The sequence below is a fragment of the Oncorhynchus tshawytscha genome, linkage group LG13 (assembly GCF_018296145.1).
Source record: "Oncorhynchus tshawytscha isolate Ot180627B linkage group LG13, Otsh_v2.0, whole genome shotgun sequence".
NCBI lineage: Eukaryota > Metazoa > Chordata > Actinopteri > Salmoniformes > Salmonidae > Oncorhynchus > Oncorhynchus tshawytscha.
In genome coordinates, this window is record NC_056441.1 from 56429562 (window position 1) to 56455956 (window position 26395).

Here is a 26395-nt window from a genome sequence, read left to right on the forward strand (position 1 = left end):
TGGGCAGTCCGGGAACCGATGTAGGATGCATGCATGCTTAGGAGCAGCAGGTAGATACATTGGCGCAGGTACGGGGTAAGGCAGGGCTATGCTTAGGAGCTGCAGGTAGAGGTAAATCAGGACTAGTCTCTCATGAAAGAAGAACACATTAAAAAGGGGGTGTATAGAACCAGGTGGGGGTTTATAGTACTAGGTTTGGGCGTATAAACCAGGTGGGGGTAGGGTTGTGGCGCTCATGACATTTTGTCAGCCAGTGATTGTCATGTAAGTATACTGTCGGTCTCAGGTAATTGAACGTAATTAACAAACATGTTTAGCATCTCCTGGCTTCCACGCATAACCTATAAGCCACTGATGCAGACCTTTGGAACATCTACAAGTCTAATAACTCCATGTAATATAGCCTACACCATCACAATAAATCCACTTTAGGTGTGATACAAACATTAGGCTATATGTTCTGATTTTTAACACATTCTAAGGCTGCATAATGCGACACGTTTTGTTTTAAGTCACATGAAACGCTTGAGCTCTGCAGTTTCTTGTGTAGGCTGCACACACTTCATCAATCGCTCAGTCACAATTTGACAAGCACTTGACAATATTCTCACCCATCAGACTACTCAATGTAATCTGGTCTTTACATATAGCCTAGTATTATATTCAATTTGCCATATATTTTTTTAACTGTGCTGTTTCACAAAAGTCCTGAACATTTCTATTCTCATAGTTTGACCGACTTTAAATTAAAGATAAACATTTTTGCCAAAAGTATTATTATATAAATGATCGATTGACTATGACTGTTCAAATCACCCAGTAGTGCTACCTGCACAGTTCGCTCCAGGTAAATATGCAATTCTTCAGCCATTCCTGGACCTGCGACCAAAAACAAGCTACATATGGACAATACCAAAACAAATGATCCTGTCTCTTCACAGCAAAATCTGCAGAGCTGGGATGGTTGTATCCCCCACACACACTATTGTTCAAAAGTTTGGGGTCACTTAGAAATGTCCTTGTTTTCGAAAGAAACCACATTTTCTTGTCCATTAAAATAACATTGATCTGAAATACAGTGTAGACATTGTTAATGTTGAAAATTACTATTGTAGCTGGAAACGGCAGATTCTTAAAGGAATATCTACATAGGCGTACAGAGGCCCAGTATCAGCAAGCATCACGTGTTCCAATGGCACGCCATGTTAGCTAATCCAAGTTTATCATTTTGTGTTAGCTAATCCAAGTTTATCATTTTAAATAGGCTAATTGATCATTAGAAAACTATTTTGCAAGTATGTTGAAAACTGTTGTCTGTTTAAAGAAGCAATACAACTGTTGAGTATCTGGTGCATAAGCATTTGTGGGTTTGATTACAGGCTCAAAATGGCTAGAAACAAATACTTTCTTTGGAAACTCGTCAGTTTATTCTTGTTTTGAGAAATTAAGGCTACTCCATGCGAGAAATTGACAAGAAACTGAAGATCTCGTACAACGGTGTGTACTATTCCCTTCACAGAACAGCACAAACTGGCCCTAACCAGAATAGAAAGAGGAGTGGGTGGCCCCGGTGCACAACTGAGCAAGAAGTACATTAGTGTGTCTAGTTCGAGAAACAGACGCCTCACAAGTCCTCAACTGGCAGCTTCATTAAATAGTACCCGGCAAAACACCAGTCCCAACGTCAACAGTGAAGAGGTGACTCCGGGATGCTGGCCTTCTAGGCACAGTTACAAAGAAAAAGCCATATCGCAGACTGGCCAATCAAAATTAAAGATTAAGACGGGCAAAAGAACACAGACACTGGACAGAGGAACTCTGCATAGAATGCCAGCATCCCGGAGTCTCCTCTTCACAGTTGACAATGAGACTGGTGTTTTGCCACTCAAGTCTCAATGTTCTTGAGTGGCCCAGCCAGAGCCCGGACTTGAACATGATCTAACATCTTTGGAGAAACCTGAAAATAGCTGTGCAGCCAATCAAACCTGACAGAGCTTGAGAGGATCTGCAGAGAAATGGAGAAACACCCCAAATACAAGTACCAAGCTTGTAGCGTCACACCCAAGAAGACTCGGTGTCATCACTACTCTGGACGGCTCTGACTTAGAATACGTGGACAACTACAAATACTTAGGTGTCTGGTTAGACTGTAAACTCTCCTTCCAGACCCATATCAAACATTTCCAATCCAAAGTTAAATCTAGAATTGGCTTCCTATTTCGCAACAAAGCATCCTTCACTCATGCTGCCAAACATACCCTTGTAAAACTGACCATCCTACCAATCCTCGACTTTGTCGATGTCATCTACAAAATAGCCTCCAATACCCTACTCAACAAATTGGATGCAGTCTATCACAGTGCAATCCGTTTTGTCACCAAAGCCCCATATACTACCCACCATTGCGTCCTGTACGCTCTCGTTGGCTGGCCCTCGCTTCATACTCGTCGCCAAACCCACTGGCTCCATGTCATCTACAAGACCCTGCTAGGTAAAGTCCCCCCTTATCTCAGCTCGCTGGTCACCATAGCATCTCCCACCTGTAGCACACGCTCCAGCAGGTATATATATTTTTATTTCTACTTTGCACATTCTTCCATTGCAAAACTACCATTCCAGTGTTTTACTTGCTATATTGTATTTACTTTGCCACCATGGCCTTTTTTGCCTTTACCTCCCTTCTCACCTCATTTGCTCACAACGTATATAGACTTGTTTATACTGTATTATTGACTGTATTATTGACTGTATGTTTGTTTTACTCCATGTGTAACTCTGTGTCGTATCTGTCGAACTGCTTTGCTTTATCTTGGCCAGGTCGCAATTGTAAATGAGAACTTGTTCTCAACTTGCCTACCAGGTTAAATAAAGGTAAAATAAATTTAAAAAACTCAAGGCTGTAATCGCTGCCAAAGGGGCTTCAACAAAGTACTGAGTAAAGGGTCTGAATACTTATGTAAATATGATATTTCAGTTTTAATTTTTTTATAAAAAATTACAAAAATATTAAAACCCTGTTTTTGATTTATCATTATGGGGTTTTGTGTGTCGGTTGACAAGGTAAAAAAACTAACATAAGAAAATGTGGAAAAATAAAGGGGTCTGAATACTTTCCGAATGCACTGTAAATTCCAATCGTACTTTATCAAAAGCCTTTTCAAAGGAAGCTATAAATATCAGGCCTGGTTTCCCAGATTTTTCATAGTGTTTTATTGTTTCTACTAATTATATTATCTTCAATGTCCATGTAAATCACCTGTCTGATTAGGATTAATAATGTCTGACAATACCTTTCAAATTCTATGCACAATGCTAGAATTTTTACATCACAACACTGAAGTGTAAGGAAACTAACATTTTTTAAAAATGGACTGGATCTTTATACTTACCACTTGGATTCTGTTTCAGTAATAAGGAAAATCAGACTTTCTTGTCGAGTATCTGATAATCTACTATTTTTATAAGAGTGGTTAAAAAACATGCTAATAACGGTCCTCTGAGTATATCAAAAAAGGTTTGGTATACCTCCACCTGGAGTTCCTCAGACTTAAAGGCTTTAATTGCATGAAAAAGGTTCCTCCTCTGTAATTTGGCCTTCACATGAGCCTTTCAATAACTAAAGTTAATTTAGTTAATTTTACATTATTAATAGAAGATTTTTTATTACATACAACTAACTTAACTTTGGTTAGTGGAGACAGAGGAGACACACGAAAACATACTTTAAAAGAACTTTGGTTAGTGGAGACAGAGGAGACACACGAAAACATACTTTAAAAGAACTTTGGTTAGTGGAGACAGAGGAGACACACGAAAACATACTTTAAAAGAACTTTGGTTAGTGGAGACAGAGGAGACACACGAAAACATACTATAAAAGAACTTTGGTTAGTGGAGACAGAGGAGACACACGAAAACATACTATAAAAGAACTTTGGTTAGTGGAGACAGAGGAGACACACGAAAACATACTTTAAAAGAACTTTGGTTAGTGGAGACAGAGGAGACACACGAAAACATACTTTAAAAGAACTTTGGTTAGTGGAGACAGAGGAGAGAAAACATACTTTAAAAGAACACAGAGGAGACACACGAAAACATACTTTAAAAGAACTTTGGTTAGTGGAGACAGAGGACACACGAAAACATACTTTAAAAGAACTTTGGTTAGTGGAGACAGAGGAGACACACAAAAACATACTTTAAAAGAACTTTGGTTAGTGGAGACAGAGGAGACACACGAAAACATACTTTAAAAGAACTTTGGTTAGTGGAGACAGAGGAGAGAAAACATACTTTAAAAGAACTTTGGTTAGTGGAGACAGAGGAGACAAAACATACTTTAAAAGAACTTTGGTTAGTGGAGACAGAGAGAGACTTTAAAAGAACTTTGGTTAGTGGAGACAGAGGAGACACACGAAAACATACTATAAAAGAACTTTGGTTAGTGGAGACAGAGGAGACACACGAAAACATACTTTAAAAGAACTTTGCTTCCTCTCAAAATATTGTTTGGTGAAGTTTCAGTAAATTATTTTTGGTAGCATTTCTATGTTGAAGATTAAATAAACAATTTGGGGCATTTTCCCAATATTACATAAAGGTCGCTTTATTTTTTATAATATATTACACTCAATTTTTCTTGAATAAGTTCTTCAATTTCTTTTTGTTTTTTCTCTCACTTATTCTGTGCCTATGTTAGTTTTTATTGCTATCTGTCTGTATTGTTAGTCCTACTTCCTTTGTTATAATGGGCTCTTTTTACCTAAATTGCTTTGTTTTAGAGATGAGTACTGAATTGCATGGCCTCTAAAGGCACATTTAAAAGTGTCCCATACAATAAGGGAATCTGCTATACCTGTGTTATTTTGGAAAAAGTCTGTTCTAAATTATTCTGTCTTAGCTAAAATCAAGTTATCATCCAATAGGCTTTGATTAAATTTCCAATATTCTCACCCATGGGGGAATTCTGCATTCGGTCCCCTCTCAACACTTTAAAAAAAAACCTTGGGTGCCAGCGAGAATGACATAAGAAAGTAATCAAGACAACTAGCTTGATTGAGCCTCCGCCATGTATATCTCACTAGGTCAGGATATTTAAGCCTCCATATTTCCACTAGTTTCAATATATCAATGACATTGGTGATTTCCTTAAGTGCATGAGGGTGATAGTTTGTAGCGCAATTTCCTTTAAGATCCAGTTTATAATTTACCACCATTGTATTGCTTGTAGGTTTGATAAATTATTATATATATTTTCAAAGAATCATGGATCATCATTATTTGGACCATATATATATGGGGCGGCAGGGTAGCCTAGTGGTTAGCGTTGGACTAGTAACCGAAAGGTTGCAAGTTCTAATCCCCGAGCTGACAAGGTACAAATCTGTCGTTCTGCCCCTGAACAGGCAGTTAACCCACTGTTCCTAGGCCGTCATTGAAAATAAGAATTTGTTCTTAACTGACTTGCCTAGTAAAATAAAGGTAAAATAAATAAAAAATATTAAATGAGCCAAATCTGTTTATGGTCCCATAAAATATTTCAAATCATCCTTGAGCATCTGTTTGGACAATTTGCAGATTCAGATCAAAATTATTGTTGATTAAGATCATCAACCCTTTTGAGTTTCTTTGCCCATGGAAGAAATATATTTGATTGCTTTCCTATATATTTGATATATTTTGTTATTACAATCCCTACCACGGATAGTATTGGGTGTTCCATTATTCGACTCCTCTACGGGAACGTTGTAATATTTAGTTACCGTCTTCGTGTCTCGGAACATTTGGTTATCAATACAGTTTATCGACTACAAGGGCTACATGTTTCCCTTTTAATCTATTCTCCTTGAAGGGGATTGGTACAGAACTTTGCGCCGCACTGCAATTTTCTTTGGGAACTGATCATTCATGCCTATTTTCGTGCCAGCGAGTATGTAGAATTACTTTTGATTTAGAATAGCCCACAAAAAGAAAACTTGTCATCTGTAGCCTGCACTCGAATAGCGAATGGAGGTTACATGCGGATACGTTTTTAATATGCTAGCATAGGCAGTTCTTCCATAAGGCTAGTGGAAGCTAAGATTTCCCTAAAGTACATTTAATTAAATAGCCACAAATTTATTGCCAAATTAGCCTATTCCTGTCTATACAGAAAGAAATAACATAATTCAAAATACAGTTGCATGGCCTATAGAAATGATGTGCAACAAGCCTAGTTACCTTGACTAAACGGTCACGTGGAATTTGACTGTGGTAATACATACGGTCACCGTAACAGCCCTAGGTGTAGGTTTACAACACCAGGTGGGGGTGTACAGAGCCAGGTGGGGGTGTACAGAGCCAGGTGGGGGTGTATAGTACCTGTTTGAGCTGCCTGATGAGGCTGCTGTTCTCCAGGTGGGCCTTAAAGGCCTGGATTGTGGTGGCCCCATCGGAGAAGCGCCTCACAGGGGAGAAACGCTCCATGGGCAAGTGCAGGGTGTTACAGTCCTTGTAGCTGGACCTGGGGAGGTGCGCAGAGCCGCACACATACAGACACACCGATCCAGATGTATAGACAGGAGCCAGATATAGATAGAAATGGATACGCAGGTGAGGTCGAAGAAATGGATACAGAGGTGAAGTCGCACACAGACACACAGTCATACACAGATGGAAAAATAAAATAAAAATCATTTACATGAGCTAGTCTGCACTCTCTGCATCCGAATGTCACTGTAAACACAGAGCTGATCCTAGAGCCGTGAACACAGGATACACAGCAGGAATGCACCACTGTGTCATCATACCCAATCCAAACGTAGACCTGATCGACAGGATCATTTGGAGAATCCCATACCTGGTTGTAACATCTAACGGTCCTTCAGCTGCAGTCAAAAAACCGAAACATCTTATTTTTTTCTATATCGAGAATAGCAAGCTAGAGAAATCAGAGAATAGCTAGGCTAACTTAAACTGGCTGTAGAATGAACCGTTTGGAATAATAAAGATGTTTCTCCGAAACAGAGTTGAACGTGTTCAATCAGTATCAGAAGACCAGCGGCCGGCCATATGTATCAAGCGTCTCAGAGTAGGAGTGCTGATTTAGGATCCGTTTTGAAGTTTAGATCACAATGAATGAAATCAGATGGAGAGCTGATCCTAGATCAGCACTCCTACTCTGAGACGCTTGATACATAGACAGACCTCATCCAATGAGACGGCAGCTTCTCCACAACACAGACTGTCCAATGGCTGACCTGCAGCTCAGGAGGAGATCTCAGAGCCCGGCGCAAGGCTCTGATAACTGTTCTGTTACCTAACCTACCCCTGGATCACTAGAAGTCCTCATGTCGTATGCTCCAAGCTGGTGACTGTGATAGTGTAACCTGCACAGTGCACTGGTGTCCCTGCTCCTGCGTGCTGGCTGGGGACCATGCATAACCTCCTCCCGGTGTGGACTTTCGCCTCATTATAAAGTGAGAATATGTGTCTCGGTGAATGTCCCTAAAAGTTCCCATGCCCCTATCCCTGCCTCGCTGAATGATGGGGCCCATGCATAGTGAAGGGGGTGTATGTGTGTCTGTGCATCTTAGTGCTCGTGTCCCTATCTCTATTACTGTCCCTGTGTGCTGGGGCCCATGCATGCCCCCCCTGGCCTGGGGTGTCTGTCAGCCTCAGTGTGGGGACCCTCACCGGCAGTGCTGCTCCGGGACCCACCCCCTCTGCCGGGAGCCCTGGGGCCTCTGCGAGTCTGCCAGTGGCTCAGCGCCGTGCGCTGTGCTCATGAGCGCGTGCGTCGTGTGCCGCTTGGAGCGGTTCGCCAAGTACCTGGGCCGCGGGGAGGGAGACAGGAAGCAGCACTGGTCAGCTCTCTGTCCTCATTGTCCCTTGCGTGGGGAAGGGGCAAAACCACCCTCCCCTTCCTTCAGGCAGGACGAATCACATATCAGATAACTCCCACAACCCCCCGTTCCAATTTGAGGATTGGATTGTTTGAGCAAGCTTAGTGTAAGCAAAGCCGTGGCGAGATAATTTGGCGGCATAATTTGAAATGAGAGAGATAGACATATTTTAAGAGGATATTTAGCGAGGTAGATTTGGTAGAAGTTGGAGAAGAGTTGATTGATTGCCTAATGAAAGCCAGTTGCGTGATGGAGAGGGGGGAGACACCGGAACAACAGTGGCCCAGTCCCCTGGTGGCAGAAAGCAGTGCTGCAGCCTACTTGCACCTCGACTCCCAGTAACCCAGGAACACTAGCGCTTCTACAGTCACGCCTCAAAGCCCCCCGGCCCCTGTGCCCCTCCCAGGCTTACCTCTGCACCGCCTCCTGGTCGGGTTCCCCGTCAGAACCCTCCTCATCCACCGGAGCCACAGCCGGGATTGGGTGCTGCGAGAGGGAGGGACAGCGTGAACGGGAGGAGATGGAGAGAACATGATGAGGGAAAAAAATGTTGGACAGCGAAACTCTGAAAACAGGTGGGTGATGTATAAAACCACTGTCAACTCAGTAGACAGAGTAGGTACATTGGCACTGACAGAACATGGCATCGTAGACTGGACTAAAAAAAACTATGCTCTTAACATACCTGCGTTCAAATTTAGGGTATTTCAATTACCTTCAAAGACATTTGGAAGAACATATTTTGATATTTTTAATTTGAAAAAACAAGTAGTTGAATATTGGAATGTATTTGGAAATACACTGGGAAAGTACTGGCATGTATTTAAAAATACTCAAATACACAGTGTAAATACAAATAAATACTCCCATGCATTTGAACCAAGTATTTGAAATAATGGATTTGTAAATAATAGGACATTTGAAAATACGTCAAAAACTTCCAATGTACAGTTCCAGCCAAACATTTGGACACACCTAGTCATTCAAGGGTTTTTCTTTATTTTTTACTATTTTCTACATTGTAGGATAATAGTGAAGACATCAAAACTATTAAATAACACATACAGAATCATGTAGTAACCAAAAAAGTGTTAAACAAATCAAAATATATTTGATATTTCTTCAAATTAGCCACCCTTTGCATTGATGACAGCTTTGCACAATCATGGCATTCTCTCAAACAGCTCCACCTGGAATGATTTTCCAACAGTCTTGAAGGGGTTCCCACATATGCTGAACACTTGTTGGCTGCTTTTCCTTCACTCTGCGGTCCAACTCATCCCAAACCATCTATATTGGGGTGAGGTCAGGTGATTTTAATTGTCTCTGGCCCCCTCCCAGTTAGGGGGAGTGATGAGCTCTACAGCAGAGTCTCAACTTAATCGCTGGTTGAAAACAGTTTTCTGCCACTACCAAAAGATAGAATTTGTAGATAATTGGCCCTCTTTCTGGGACTCACCCACAAACAGGACCAAGCCTGGCCTGCTGAGGAGTGACGGACTTCACCCTAGCTGACGGGGTGCTCTCATCTTATCTACGAATGTAGACAGGGCTCTAACTCCACTAGCTACACAATGACAAAAGGTGCAGGCCAGGCAGCAGGCTGCTAGCCAGCCTGCCAGCTTAGTGGAGTCTTCCACTAGCACAGTCAGTGTAGTCAGCTCAGCTATCCCCATTGAGACTGTGTCTGTGCCTCAATCTAGGTTGGGAAAAACTAAACATAGCAATGTTCGCTTTAGCAATCTCACTGGAATAAAGACCTTCTCCATTCCTGTCATTATTGAAAGAGATTGTGATATCTCACACCTCAAAATAGGGCTACTTAATGTTAGATCCCTCACTTCCAAGGCAGTTATAGTCAATGAACTAATCACTGATCATGATCTTGATGTGACTGTTCTGACTGAAACATGGCTTAAGCTTGATCAATTTACTGTGTTAAATGAGGCCTCTCCTCCTGGTTACACTAGTGACCATATCGCCCGTGCATCCCGCAAAGGCAGAGGTGTTGATAACATTTACGATAGCAAATTTCATTTTATAAAATAACTGACTGTTTTTGTCTTTTGAGCTTCTAGTCATGAAATCTATGCAACCTAATCAATCACTTTTTATAGCTACTGTTTACAGGCCTCCTGGGCCGTATACAGCGTTCCTCACCGAGTTCCCTGAATTCCTACCGGATCTTGTAGTCATGGCAGATAATATTCAAATTTTTTGGTGACTTTAATATTCAAGGGGCCTCCCGGGTGGCGCAGTGGATAAGGATGCTGTGCTGCAGCGCCAGCTGTGCCACCAGAAACTCTGGGTTCGCGCCCAGGCTCTGCCGTAACCGGCCGCGACCGGGAGGTCTGTGGGGCGACGCACAATTGGCCTAGCATCGTCCGGGTTAGGTAGGGGTTGGCCAGTAGGGATATCCTTGTCTCATCGCGCACCCGCGACTCCTGTGGCGGGCCGGGCGCAGTGCGCGCTAGCCAAGGTTGCCAGGTGCACGGTGTTTCCTCCGACACATTGGTGTGGCTGGCTTCCGGGTTGGATGCGCGCTGTGTTAAGAAGCAGTGCGGCTTGGTTGGGTTGTGTATTGGAGGATGCATGACTTTCAACCTTCGTCTCTCCTGAGCCCGTATGGGAGTTGTAGCGATGAGACAAGATAGCAGCTACTACCGAATTGGGGAGAAAACGGGGTAATAAATCAATAAAAAACTTTAATATTCACATGGAAAAGTACAGAGCCACTCCAAAAGGCTTTCGACTCAGTGGGTTTTGTCCAACTGCTGTCATGACGTTGGCCTGGGGGGTTGGTTTATGACAGTCATAAATACCTCTTCCCCCCTTTTTCCTCTCTCTACCCTACTGATGTTACATTTGCAAACACCTTGATTAACATAGAGATTCTGGGAACATCAGAAGGTGGGGGGAAATAAACTATATTCTGGTAATCCGACCAATTGAACATATGCGGTGGTACTTAATGAATATGATGTCAGTTCGGTTGTCATCTGAGACATTCTCGTCAATGATGACAAACTCTACAGTGGAAAGTCTACATATCAGAGTTATCGAATTCACATGGAATTGTTGTTCAATTTAAATGTTTGAATATGAAATTATTCGTGATGGGATGAAATGTGATTTTAGCTTCTAAAATGTGAGATTTGGTTAGGGCTCTGCTCAATCAGTGGCCCACCCCTGTGAAGGGACATGGGCTATAAAACATTTCAAACACGCCCTCCTCTCCCCTCCTATATAAAGCCTTGACGACAATATAACTTTCTGTTCCGAGGATAACGGTCCGATGTCAGAATGGTTCAGATAATAACTACAGAACGAAGCCAACATCAGCGTGAGCTATGGTTGCGAATGGTATGAACTTTGAACTCTTATTCACTACAGAAGTGATACCTCCTAGCCGTAGAGTTAGCAACAGCAGCTGCAAACACAGGTTAGGAAGGAACAGACAGAGTATCTTGTCAACTACCCAACGATGTTACTACAACGTATCCAATTAACCAACAGAGACATTCTTCAAAGGACAAAGGACTCGGTTGGGCAACACGGCCTTCCATCTACCACCAACCTAATAAATATTTATTGCATTTTCCTTTTCCAAATGGGTGGTAATTCAGAATGCATAAGATAGTGTATTTACGATAGCACAGCTTCGCCCCTTGTTCCTCAATCTTCCCGCTCTTTCACTCAAACTCAGACCCTTTTCTTTTGTGTAACAAGCTGTCATATCTGTTCCGCCTGCTAGAGACGTTTTCCTTTATGACGTAATTTGTAATCAAGTTATGATTAATTATGTGTATGTGTAATTCTGTGTGATTAGTTAGGTATTTAGTAAATAAATAATGAATCCAAAATGTGTATTGCTGATTCAACTTGTTAGCCAGGGTTTGTGAAGATAACCAAGAATTTACAACTTTCAGATGAGACTGAATTAAGGTGACGATAAATATTGACTGCTATTGATGTAAAATATTACTAGGTCTTTAAGAGTTTACTGAAAGAGCTGCTTCCTGTGCTTGGCCCTCCTATGTTGAACATAATAAACAGCTCCCTATCCACCGGATGTGTACCAAACTCACTAAAATCGGCAGTAATAAATCCTCTCCTGAAAAAGCCAAACCTTGACCCAGAAAATATAAAAAACTAAAAACCAGCCTATATCGAATCTCCCATTCCTCTCAAAAATGTTAGAAAAAGCTGTTGTGCACTGGTGCCCTTCCATGCCGTCCCTAGGAGGGGTGCGTCACTTGAGTGGGTTGAGTCACTGACGTGATCTTCCTGTCGGGGTTAGCGCCCCCCCCTCGGGTTCGTGCCGTGGGGGAGATCTTCTTGGGCTATACTCGGCCTTGTCTCAGGATAGTAAGTTGGTGGTTGAAGATATCCCTCTAGTGGTATGGGGGCTGTGCTTTGGCAAAGTGGGTGGGGTTATATCCTGCCTGTTTGACCCTGTCTGGGGGGATCGTTGGGCGGGGCCACAGTGTCTCCCGACCCCTCCCGTCTCAGCCTCCAGTATTTATGCTGCAATAGTTTGTGTTTCGGGGGCTAGGGTCAGTTTGTTATATCTGGAGTATTTCTCCTGTCTTATCCGGTGTCCTGTGTGAATTTAAGTATGCTTTCTCTAATTCTCTCTCGCTCTCTGAGGACCTGAGCCCTACGACCATGCCTCGGGACGACTTGGTCTGATGACTCCTTGCTGTCCCCAGTCCACCTGGTCGTGCTGCTGCTCCAGTTTTAACTGTTCTGCCTGCAGCTATGGAACCCTGACTGTTCACTAGACTCTCTAGGTTTCTTCCTTGGTTCCGGCCTTTCTAGGTAGTTTTTCCTAGCCACCGTGCTTCTACACCTGCATTGCTTGCTGTTTGGTGTTTTAGGCTGGGTTCTGTACAGCACTTTGTGACATCAGCTGATGTAAGAATGGCTTTATAAATACATTTGATTGATTGTGGAGGCCAGGTCATCTGATGCAGCACTCCATCACTCTCCTTCTTGGTCAAATAGCCCTTACACAGCCTGGAGGTGTGTTGGGTCATTGTCCTAATGAAAAACAAATGATCGTTCAACTAAGCACAAACCAGATGTGATGGCGTATCGCTGCAGAATTCTGTGGTAGCCATGCTGGTTAAGTGTGCCTTGAATTATAAATAAAATCACTGACCGTGTCACCAACAAGTACCCCAACACCAACACACCACCTACTCGATGATTCACGGTGGGAACCAAACAATCTGGTGTTCATCCATTCACCTACTCTCCTTCTCACAATGGCATGGCAGTTGTAACCAAAAATCACATTTAGACTCAATTAGACATCAAACCAAAGCACAGATTTCCACAGGTTCTTGGCAGAAGCAAGTCTCTTATTCTTATTGGTGTCCTTTAGTAGTGGTTTCTTCGTAGTAATTTGATCATGAAGGCCTGATTCACACAGTCTCCTTTGAACAGTTGGATGTTGAGATGTGTCTGTTACTTGAACTCTGTGAAGCATTTACTTGGGCTGCAATTTCTGAGGCTGGTAAATCTAATGAAATTATCCACTGCAGCAGAGGTAACTCTGGGTCTTCCATTCCTGTGGCGGTTTTTGCGACTGCACTTGAAGAAACTTTCAAAGTTCTTGAAATGTTCCGCATTGACAGACCTTCATGTCTTAAAGTAATGATGGACTGTCGTTTCTCTTTGCTTATTTGAGCTGTTTATCAAATAGGGCTATCTTCTGTATACCACCCTACCTTGTCACAACACAATTGATTGGCTCAAACACATTAAGGAAAGAAAACCCAGAAATGAATTAACACAGTTAATTGAAATGCATTACAGGTGACTACCTCATGATTGAGGTAGATTGAGGCTGGTTGAGAGAATGCCAAGAGTGTGCAAAGCTGTCATCAAGGCAAAGGGTGGCTACTTTGAAGAATCTAAAATATAACATATATTTTGAATTGTTTAACGCTTTTTTGGTTACTACATGATTCCATGCGTGTTATTTCATAGTTTTGATGTCTTCACTATTATTCTACAAAGTAGAAAATAGTACAAATAAAGAAAAACCCTGGAATGAGTAGGTGTATCCCAAACTTATGACTGGTACTGTAAATAGTTGATCCCGGCTATATTATTTATTTATATTTACATTATACATAGAAAATAAGTATTAAATAACAGATAATCAAATACACATATATTTGAATGAAGTTCTGGCTCTTAAACACAAACGCACATTGGGGGTTGGGGCGGAGAGGCAGGGACTCACAGGGTTGGCTACCAGAGGGGACTGTCCACGTGGCCTCTTCAGTAGCTGGGCGTGCAGCTGGATGTTGGCCCCGCCGTCCGAGGCCCTACGGCCCAGGGGTCCCATGCCATTCAGCAGCTGCAGGGTGGGGGGCTGCAGCAGGGACTGCTCCTGGAGGGACAGAGAGAGGGAGAGATGTCAGGACTATGTAACTATACTCTGTCATACCAAACACACACACATCCCTTCCGATCCCTCACCTTGTATTCCAGCTGCTGTGTGGGCTGCAGGTGTGGGTTCTGGATGGGCATCAGTGTGTGCATGTGGCCCATGGTGGGGGGCATGGGGAAGGGGGGCTGCGGGGCCACACGGGGGAACCCAGGGGGCAACTTCTGCAGATCCTCCTGCATCTCCGTCCTGAACGAGAAGAACACCATCAGTAAGGAGATGCAAGCACACACAGATGGCAAGACAGAGACAGCCAAACAGCCAGGGAGACAGACAAAACGGACCGACAGACAAGGTGTATCCAGTACCTGGGGTCTGGGACGCCCACAGTGTGACGCCTCATGGACAGGTAGCGAGCCATGGCCTCTGGAGACGGCTCCTCCGCGTCATCACTGTCCAGGGCCATGTTTCCGTCCGGCTACACAGCAAACGACAAACAATATCTGTATGTGTAAAAATGCATTTGTGTATGTGGTATGTGTATGCCTGTGTGTCTGGGTTATTCGGAGTTGGATATATATGAATCACAGGGATATATTAGTGTAGGATCTTAGAAAACAATTGCTGTGCTGCCTAGATACAATGTTCCCAAATTAAAAAGTCCCAGTGCAGTTTAATATACTTCCACACTATGAGACTGGAATAATACTGTGAAATTGTGAAAATTATGATAATGCCCTTTAAGTGTAAGAGCTGTTTGGAAAAAAAGCCTGAAATTTCAGTGTGTTTTAGTGGGATAGAGTCCTGGCCTGCCTGGTAAATTTGTTAATAGACCAATCAGAAAAAGAGCTCCAAACCTCTCTGCCAATAGCTAGTTTTCTCCTCCCCAATCAGACCACAGTCCAAGCAAAATTCTTGCTTGAGAAATTGCTCTTTGCTAAAAAAGCTATTTTTGATTTTTTTGGGGGGCTATTTTAAATTGAAAACAAATCGCAGTGAGGTACTTAATTGTTACCCAGAATGTCATTGAACCTTAAAGAAGTGTGCTAGGAGGCTAAGCTTAAAGCGATCATAGCAAACAGGCCAGCATGTCAGTGTCACTAGACCAGCTGCATTGCAGGATTGTGTAATGGATGTGGGTGGACTCACTAACCTCAACGATCTGGTTCTCTGGGTTGATCAGCTGGACGTGTGGGACATTCATGTTAACAGGATTACCCTGCTGATCCGTCTGCAGGAAAAAGACATGCACGCACACACACACACACACACACACACACACAGACACACACACAGGTGAGGTTACTCAAGGATTGAACTGATTGGCTCGCAATCTGCTCTGGCCTGCTGCTAAGTGGATGTGGGTCACTCAGTTCACCTCAACATAACAGATGGAAATGAGGATTGTCACTCACAGGCATCCTTCTTTCAAAATGTGCCTTTTTACAATAATATGCCAATTAGCAGACGCTTTTATCCAAAGCCACACACAGAGCCTTCAGAAAGTATTCTCACCCCTTGACTTTTCCAAATGTTGTGTTACAGCCTAAACTATAAATGTATTATTGACATTTCTTGCCACTGGCCCACCCTATAATGTCAAAGTAGAATTATGTTTGACATTTTTACAAATTCATAAAAAATGAAAAGACGAAATGCATTGAGTCAATAAGTATTCAAGCCGTTTTTTTAATGACAAGCCTAAATAAGTTCAGGAGTAAAAATGTGCTTAACAAGTCACAAGGACTCAATCTGAGTGCAATAATAGTGTTTAGCATTATCTTTGAACGAATACTACATCTCTGTACCCAACATATACAATTATCTGTAAGGTCCCTCAGTCGAGCAGTGAATGTTAAACACAGATTCAACCACAAAGACCAGGGTGGTTTTCCAATGATACGCAAAGGGCACTTATTGGCAGACATTGGATATCACTGTGAGCATGGTGAAGCTATTAATTACACTTTAAATGGTGTATCAATACACAGTCACTAAAGATACAGGCATCCTTCCCAACTCAGTTGTTGGAGAGGTAGGAAACCACTCAGGGATTTAACATGAGGCCAATGAAGACTTTAAAACAGTAACTGAGTTTAATGGCTGTGATAGGAGAAAACTGAAGATGGCTCAACAACTTTGTAGTTACTCCACCATACTAACCTAATTGACAGAGTGAAAAGAAGGAAGCCTGTACAGAATACAAATATTCCAAAACTTGTATCTTGTTTGCAACAAGGCACTAAAGTAATACTGCAAAAAATGTGGCAAAGCAATTCACTTTTTGTCCTGAATACAAAGTGTTGTATTGGATTTGCCCCAAACATATTAGTGAGTACCACTCCACATATTTTCAGGCATAGTGGTGGCTGCATCATATTGTGGATATGCTTGTAATCGTTAAGGACTGGGGAGTTTTTCAGGATAAAAAAAGAAACCGAATGGAACTAAGCACAGGCAAAATCCTAGAGGACAAACTGGTTGTCTGCTTTCCACCAGACACTGAGAGATGAATTCCCCTTTCAGCAGCACAACAACCTAAAACAGAATGCCAAATATACACTGGAGTTTTTTTTACCAAGAAGACAGTGAATGTGGCCGAGTTACAGTTAGATTTCAAGCAGATTTACGTTATGGCAATACCTGAAAATGGTTGTCTAGCAATGATCAACAGCTTGAAGAATTAAAAAATGTTATATATTACTTTAAAAAAAAAAAACAATATTCAGCAATATTCACTATCCAGGTGTGGAAAGCTCTTAGTGACTTTCCCAGAAAGACTCACAGCTGTAATCGCTGCTAAATGTGATTCTAACTCAGGGTTTTGAGTACATATCTAATCAAGATATATTAGCATTTTCTTTTGTTTTTCTTATTTTTTACACATTTTATAATTTCCTTCCACTTTGACCGAGTATTGTGTGTAAATTGTTGACAAAAAAATATGTAAATTAAATAAATTTGAATCCCACTTTGTAACACAGTAAAATGTGGAAAAAGTCAAGGGGTGTGAATACTTTTTGAAGGCACTTGCATGCTTTCATACATTTTATATAGGGGTGGACACAGGAATTGAATCCACTATCCTGGTGTTTCAAGTGTCATGCTCTACCAACTGAGCTACAGAGGACCACTAAAGTACTAAAGTTAGTCCCTCCAGGATTCCATTTTTATATATTTCTTTACTCAACAATTGCCCGCATATTATGCGAGGGCATGACAATTTGACCAATCACTGCACTATTTCCACATAAAACAGTCAAATCAACACAATATTTTAGCATAAAACTGACCACCATAGTACAAAAATAGGCCTTGCATTTTCAACCAATCACCACATAATATGGTTCAATCAAGCAACGCGCCAAAAAAACTTTTCCCATTGTCAGTGCATTTTCGCTCTAAATTGGACAAAATCACTGCATATTGCCATGCAAAATGTCAGAATGGCCAAGGCAAAATCAAGTATTTTTGACTGCAAATATTTTTGACTGCAAAAAAAATACCCTCAAAATCTTGGAGTGACAGTAACGTACTAATCACTAAAACACTAAATACGAAAAGGCACTAATCTCTCACATAGGTTAAACAAGTGTGAGCTCTGAATTCAGTGTACTTAGTAGTCATGTTCGCTTCTGTCTTTTAAAGGTTGACAAAGGAGTGAATATTAATTCCTATCCAGTCTTGTCAATTTTTTTCCTATACTGTTCTGATCCCGTAACAGTTCTATAACCCCGGAACTTTCCTGTCCCGTCCTGATAAAAATCACTCACGCTCATTTTTAAGTGCAGAAATAAGAAATAACTTCCTCCCGTTTGCTGCTTGTCTGTCTGTCCCCCCGCCGCTCTGCGTGTGAGTAGCCATAGCAACTGCTCCGTTTGGCTGTTGCTCAGCGCTCACGAGACAGTTGCCTGCACACACAGCTGATAATAACAACCACATTATGAGGTTTTGGCAATGAAGGCAGCCCTTCTACTTACCCAGAGTCGGATGAATTCATAGATCTGGCCTTTGGGCCACAATTTCGAAACCTTTGCCCCAAACCAGATTAAATGGCCGGAGATCTTTTGCGCACATATCTGACACCCTATCGGCAATCCTACTCTTCACCTCAGACGGCACGGGTTTAGTTAAATATTTAAGCAATTGGTCTTAACCGGTAACATTGTTGGTAGTAGAGCAGCTATGCCGCTTGTCCCACTCTCCGGGTTGGTATTTGATTAAACAGCAGCATTTTTTTTCTTCTCAAGCCGTCTACTCAGTTCGTTCGTCATCAAAGACAACAATCCAACTTAGTTAAAACATTGCTATATAATGTCAGTGATGGGTCCTTGGCTGCAACGAGACATTGCAATTCCTCTCTTGGAAGGCTTCCCCATTCACTGACGTACGTTGGCATCTGAGGTAAAGTAGTGACTGGCAGAGGATACTGGAGCAAGGAGCGAGAGTGAGCCGATGCAAAGTGGAGAAGGGAAATAACCATTTATTTATTTTGTATTTTTATTAAGTAAACTAAATATTAGGCCAGTTTGCTCCACACATGACATATTTCTAACCCCCCCCCAAATAAAGAAACCTAATTTAATGATATGATATGATACCATGATATGGTATCTGTTTCATATAATCTTAGTAACCAATCAGATTCCTTAGAATCTGTAGATCTGAGGGGTAAAGGTTACCTGTACAGCGTTGAGAGGGTAGACAATGGGGCGGGGCGTTGGCGGAGCCATGCGCAGGGTCTTGTGTTTCTTCAGGCGGTCAGAGAGCAGGCTGTAGATGGCGCTGTAGTGATCGTACGCATCAGTGTGCAGAGACTGGAGAGACGGGGTGAAACAAGCCAAGGCAGAGGTAAGCCAATGGCATTTCATATGCAGTACAGCGTTTGTCCACTGTAACAATGTGTCTAATGTGTGTTGGTCCCACCTGGAGCGTGCGCTCGCGGTCCAGTCCCATCTCAGACATGGCCATCAGCACCTGCTCGTTAATGAGCTCTGTCTCCCGCTCAGACTTCACCTGCTCACATTCCACGATCAACTGAGAGAGAAAGAGAGCGAGAGAGAACGAGTGAGAGATACAGGGAGAGAAAATACATTAAAACGCTGGGTCCATTCTTCATGGAGACCAGAGATGTCTTGCCAGATCATCCAAAAGTAGCTCGATGGACCAAGAGTTTGGGAACTCACCCTCTCAAACTCTGGGTCAGGGTCTCCCTGCTTCATCCACTTGTTCTTACAGATCTGCTCCATGGAGAGGCGTCTACTGGGCTCCAGCACCAGCATGTGTCGGATCAGGTACTCACAGTCTGTCAGACAGAACACAAGGGCAGAAGCAACACTGATGCTAGTGACACACTTCATAGCAGCCAGTCAGACCCCGTAGAAGACACCATTTTTTAATTTTTAATTTTATATTTTACCCCTTTTTCGTGGTATCCAATTGTTGTAGTCGCTACTATCTTGTCTCATCGCTACAACTCCCGTACGGGCTCGGGAGAGACGAAGGTTGAAAGTCATTTGTCCTCCGATACACAACCCAACCAGCCGTACTGCTTCTTAACACAGCGCGCATCCAACCCGGAAGCCAGCCGCACCAATGTGTCAGAGGATACACCGTGCACCTGGCAACCTTGGTTAGCGCGCACTGCGCCCAGCCCACCACAGGTGTCGCTGGTGCGCGATGAGACAAGGACATCCCTACCGACCAAGCCCTCCCTAACCCGGACGACGCTAGGCCAATTGTGTGTCGCCCCACGGACCTCCCGGTCGCGCCCGGTACGACAGAGCCTGGGCGCGAACCCAGGGACTCTGATGGCACAGCTGGCGCTGCAGTACAGCGCCCTTAACCACTGCGCGACCCGGGAGGCCCCGTAGAAGACACCATTGTTTCACCTTACAAGGTATTAGTACTGGCATCAGGTCTCACCTGTGGACATGAAGAAGGGGATGCGGAACTTCCCACTCAGCACCCGGGCCCTCAGGTTCTGAAGGGTGCTGCCGTCAAAAGGCAAGGCACCGCACACCAGAACATACAGCACCACACCCAAACTCTACACAGAGAGAGAGATAGAGGGAGAGTGAAAGAAATGGGGGAAAGAAGGATGAGAAGTAATCCTCATAGGTGAGATTCTCCACCCTTTCTCAAAAGTGGGCACATGCACACTCCCCTGTCATTGATTTGAAAGCACTGGATTGGGGTGTAAGTATTTGGCTGGAGGGGCAGTCCACCACTGTTAAATCCATGCCGGGAAGTGTGCAAGACAAATGCACACGTTAAGAAAAGGGTGGAGAATTGGGACGTAGCCATGGTCCACGATATGCTATGAGGGGCAGCTGTGGTTGTTCCTTATAGGAACTAGGATTGCTAAGACTAGGTTACTGACCCAGATATCCACTTTGGGTCCGTCGTACTCCTTCCCTTCGAAGAGCTCTGGGGCTGCATAGGGAGGACTTCCACACCAGGTCTTTAGCAGCTGGCCTCGGGAGAACAGGTTACTGAAGCCAAAATCTACCACGGACAGAGGAGGAGCAGGGAAGTACAGAAGGGGGGGGTCAGGGAAAATCAACCTGGTCACTCCTAAAAATTCAGTGGAAAAAATACACACACTCGAACACACACACACTGTACTATACCTGCAATCTTGATGTTGAGGTTGTGGTCCAGGAGCAGGTTTTCAGCCTTCAGGTCTCGGTGGACGATGTTGCGGCAGTGGCAGAAGTGGACGGCCGCCACGATCTGCTTGAACTTCCGCCGCGCGTCCTTCTCCGCCATCCTGCCGTGGGCCACCAGGTGGTCTAAACACAGACAGGTCAGAGGTCAAAGTTCGAATTCAGTTCATTTTCCTTTGAAAGGAGGAGGTTTGCTTTGCTTTTCCTGAGCTCCACCACTTCACATCATAAATCAACACTGAAACAATGACGACATCAAACCCAGGATCACAGAGAAACAGATCGTCACTAGTCAGAGCCATTGACATAGGTAGCAAAGCCATACAATTGGACGCAGGAGGAGAGGTCAAATGTGACAATGTGAGCATAAAAAAAGACACTAGCTCACTACAAAAGAGACAGAAACTTACCGAAAATCTCCCCACCACTGGCATACTCTGTTACTAGGTAGATCATCTTCTCATTCTCCATCACCTGATGACACGGACAGACATTTGCATTGACAATATAACCGCTGCAGTCAACAATACTAAACATAAGGTATCAGCGGTGTGGATCCGGTGATAGACACTGATCTTGGGTCAGATTTGCTTTGTCCATACAAATGGTAAAGTTTGTGGTTGGGGGAGGGGATGCTGACCCTAGATCTGCAAACTCCACCCCGGAGCTGTGGATCTACTGACCTGGTAGAGACGAATGATGTGGGGGTGCCTCAGCATCTTCATGATCTGCACCTCCCTGAAGATCTTCTTCAGGTTTTCATCGTCCAGCTGGGTCTTGTCCACTATTTTGATGGCCACCTGAACAGAGACAGAAAGCCAATGGAGTGGGGTTAGGACAAGATATTCATTGAACCATTTCAAGCGAACCAAAACCATTTGAGCGAAATGATTCATCAACGAGTGACCATACTCGACTCAACAGCAGGAGGTCAAAGTCAGAGCACTGATCAGGGACAAAGTGGCACCCTATTCCTTATTTACTGCACTCATTTTGTTCAGGGCTCAAAGGACTCTAGTCAAAGGTCACGGTCTTGGTAAAAGGGTGCAATTTGGAACTCAGACAGATTGTCAGATATGAACAATCAGTTACTTCCTTTGGCTTAGATAAAGAACCACTTGGACACCAAGACCGGGACATAGAAAGTCAAGATTCCTACCCATCTCACACCATCCACAAAAGCCAGGATCCTAAGAATTAGCCTAATGGGTTCATCATATAATACATGGGTTTTATAAATAGCTTAGCGCTCGTCAAAGACCCAAAGAGGGCACGTTCCTACAACCAAGCTGAACCCGGCAGCTAATCAGACATAGAGAGACAATGCCTCAGATGTCAGTGACCTTAGGGCGGGGGATCATTTGCATAACGCCACTAAAATACCAAGTCCATGTATATAATCCAGGGGTGCAAAACTCAATTCCTTTAGTGCTTCAGTGCCTTCAGAAAGTATTCACACCCCTTGACTTTTTCCACATTTTGTCATGTTACAGCCTGAATTTAAATTGAACTAAATAAGCCCATAATGTCAAAGTGGAATTATATTTTTCTAAATTCATTAAAAATGAAAAGCTGAAATGCATAGAGTCGATAAGTGGTCAACCCCGTTGTTAAGTGGTCAACCCCGTTGTTAAGTGGTCAACCCCGTTGTTATGACAAATCTAAATAAGTTCAGGTGTAAACATGTTCTTAACAAGTCACATAATAAGTTGCATGAACTCACTGTGTGTGCAATACTAGTGTTAACATGATTTTTGAATGACTACCTCATCTCTGTACCCCGCACATACAATTATTTGTTAGGTCCCTCAGTCGTGCGGTGAATTTCAAACACAGATTCAACCACAAAGACCAGGGAGGTTTTCCAATGCCTTGGGTAGATGGGTAAAATTGAAGGGGGAAAAAACAGACGTTGAATATCCCTTTAAGCATGGTGAAGTTATTAATTACATGGAATGTGGAATTACATGGAATTACATGGAATGTGTATCAACTTAGTTGACGGAGAGGAAACCGCTCAGGGATTTCACCATGAGGTCAATGGTGACTTTAAAACAGTTCCGAGTTGAATGGCTGTGATAGGAGAAAACTGAGGGTGGATCCACATTGTAGTTACTCCACAATACTAACCTAACTGACAGAGTGAAAAGAAGGAACCCTGTACAGAACAAAAATATTCCAAAACATTCATCCTGTTTGCAACAAGGCACTACCAATTATCCCCCCGAAGACATTCTTTTAAAAAGTATACTTAGTCATAACAGACTTTAAAATGGACAAATAAATGTCATAGAATAAAAATACAAGACCTGTTCCTGAGTCTGGTTTTAACCTTCCAGACTTGGAATTGTATCAACTTCCCACCTAGGGATTTTACTTGCAACATATAGTTAAATACACTGAAGAGGAACAATGGGTACATATTGAAGATGAGCATGCTCATCCTCAGAATATTTTTTACGTGTCTAATTTTAAGGACAAAGCTAAGAACAAATTCACAGTTAAAAACAATCATAACCATATGGAAGAAAATTGAACGTATTCTACAAGAACCAATATCAGTCCCTAAAAAAACAACCCTATGGAACAATATTTGGATAGCTTTTCAGAGTTCACAGATAAATTGGTCTACATGGAAAACTATAGACATAGAAACCGTCAATTAATTGGTAATAGGAAATAATTGTATTTCCATGACAGAATTGAAAAGCAATTGTGGACTGACCAATGTAGATATTTTCAAGTACATGCAACTTCAAAGTTTAATATCAAGAAATTTCTATTTTAAATCTTTTGGACAACAGAATCATCTTGAGGGAACCTTTTTTTGAGTCAGAAAATGATGTTCATACGATAGGTAAGACGTACCAAACCTTGCAGAGGTCCTATCCAACGGACAATCTCTTAGAAAAAAGGAGTTGACACATTTATCCAATAAATCATTTTCCACGTAACGTTATCAAGTGAATTAAGAAGGAATATCAACGATTTAACTTCTTCTATGGCCAATATAGCACAGTTAGAGCTGTTCTTAGGACATAGCCCTTAGCCGTGGTACTGTATATTGGCCATATACCACAAACCCGAGTTGCCTTATTGCTATTATAAACCGGTTACTAACTTAATTAGAACAGTCAATAGTACGTTTTGTTCATTTTGGTACATGTCTGATATACTATGGCTTTCAAACAATCAGCCTTCAGGGCTCAAACCACCCAGTTTATAATTGTTAATAAATCCTGTTTGCCCATGTATAGATAAATATGACAGGGGAGTCTGATTGATGTAAATTGGACAGAGGATCTCAATGTATGTGCAAGAAACACTTTGACAAACTTAAATGTTAGGCTTTTTTCTGGCAATTGTGCCGTTATCATGTGACAGATGTTAAGACGTCAAATGTAAACACTAAAAACCATTACAAATGGCCTATTTGAGAAATTGATTTATTTCAAAAGGCATAGGCTACTGACTAGAATCCGGGTTTATAATTGTAATTCTATTTTGCCATGGTTTGCTGAGCTAGATGCAAGTAGCCTACAGCCAGATAGGCCAACATCTAATTTCAGGGAAAAGTCCACAATGAAACTGACATTAAGAAATGTGGAGAATGAGCTGTGACAGTGATCACAATTGATAACTTCCAATTTAAATGAACTAAACAAGGCCATTAATAATTGCATAATAACACAAGGCTTCAACAACAAACTGAGTTATAGGCTATTTAATCCGTTTACCGGCTCCAGGTAGGCTACACAAGTGCCATAAAATGTATTTGCAATGACTCCAGTAATATCGTCATTTCAACATATTATATCAAATGGTAGGCTACAGTAGCCTATAATGGAATATACATTAATGGCCTACTTGATGGCCAATATGCAAATTTAGCCTCAAAACATTTAATGTCATTTTCATTGTCCACTTTTTCCCACCACACAAGCAGGCGGTGGAGTTGAACAACATCCATCTCAAATGTCCACTGGCACAGCGCTCCAAACCCTAGAAATGAGCATGAGTAAAACCGTTCGCTTGATACGGTTATCCAGAAGAAAAGTAGACATTAGAAAGCAGTTTATTTTAAACCACCTCTGTGCGAACTGATCTAAAGAGCTTGTGCGCCTAAAATCCTTTTCCAATTCTTTGTCGCCGTTACATAAGTTCTACTGAGGTAATATGTTTTATGGAAAAAGGGTGTCTCCATAATGACCAATCTAAATAGCCTACCTGCAACTGGTAAAAAAAAAAAAAAGTTGTCACGACGTGTGCGCTTGCTGCTCTGTCTCCGTGACTCAGCTGCAACACTCTCTCAATGCACACACACCGCTCCGGCCCTCCTCCTCTCCACCACTCCCTCACTCACAGCCTGATAGTCAGCAGCAGCAGGTCACCGTGAAATATATATATTTCTAAAAGAAATACATTGGTGGTAATGGTGCAATTTAGAAGTAGCCCAAAAACCCAACACCCAGGACATCGTTTTCAAAGTAGCCTAATTTGGCTGGAAAACCGAGAACATGGCAACACTGATAGCCCATGGCTTCTTGGAATGCTATAAAAATCATACAATTAAGGGCGGAGTTACAAAATTGGCTGTCAGAAGTATTACAATTTAAATGTACTTCTAACACGTCTTTCTGCATATTTCAAGACATGGCACATGAGGGTGCAGTGAGATACCCTATGGGTTTGGGCAATACCTTTCTCTTCAATCATCTTGAAAGAACGTGTACCAAAAAAATGCACATCAACAAATTCGCCATCATTAACACAATGGAAAGGTCAAATGCTTCATTATCTAAATGTTGAAGGTGCATGAGCTACAGACAGAAACAAAATGGTGTGGATTGAGGTCATGTGACAGAGAGTGATACTGGCGCTGGAGATGGTGGTGTGAGCAGGTGGTTCTGGGCAGGGGTTATGTTGTTGATGTTTGTGTGCTGTATGTTGTTGTTTGCATGTGTATGCTTTGTATTGCAAAAATATATATAATAATCTTACCAAAAAAAGTAATACTGCAAAAGATGTGGCAAAGCAATTCATTTTTTGTCCTGAATATAAAGTGTAACGTTTGGGGCAAATTCAATATAACACATTACGGAGTACCACTCCCTATTTACAAGCATAGTGGTGGCTGCACCATGTTATGGATATGGTTGTAATCATTAAGGACTAGGGAGTTTTTCAGGATAAAAAAATAAAAACAGAATGGAGCTAAGCACAGGCAAAATCAGAGGAAACCCTGGTTCAGTCTGCTTTCCACCAGACACTGGTAGATGAATTCACCTTTCAGCAGGACAATAACTTTAAACACAAGGACAAATCTACACTGGAGTTGCTTACCAGGAAGACAGTGCATGTTGCTGAATTTACATACACTATAGTTTTGGCAAGTCCGTAAGGAAATCTACTTTGTGCATGACACAAGTAATTTTTCC

The 26395-nt window shown here is 42.4% G+C and overlaps 1 protein-coding gene across 1 annotated transcript in view; it reads right to left on the reverse strand.

The window, feature by feature from the left end:
- Positions 1-26395, reverse strand: part of LOC112265198 (serine/threonine-protein kinase SIK3 homolog) — a 53283-nt gene that overhangs the window by 12201 nt on the left and 14687 nt on the right. Inside the window, 15 exon segments of the mRNA XM_042295989.1 lie at positions 6364-6505; positions 7678-7812; positions 8299-8372; positions 14110-14292; positions 14382-14538; positions 14658-14767; positions 15443-15520; positions 18972-19106; positions 19216-19326; positions 19476-19594; positions 20215-20338; positions 20672-20796; positions 20922-21083; positions 21368-21431; positions 21641-21757. Of these exon segments, the coding sequence (XP_042151923.1) occupies positions 6364-6505; positions 7678-7812; positions 8299-8372; positions 14110-14292; positions 14382-14538; positions 14658-14767; positions 15443-15520; positions 18972-19106; positions 19216-19326; positions 19476-19594; positions 20215-20338; positions 20672-20796; positions 20922-21083; positions 21368-21431; positions 21641-21757 (1836 nt within the window).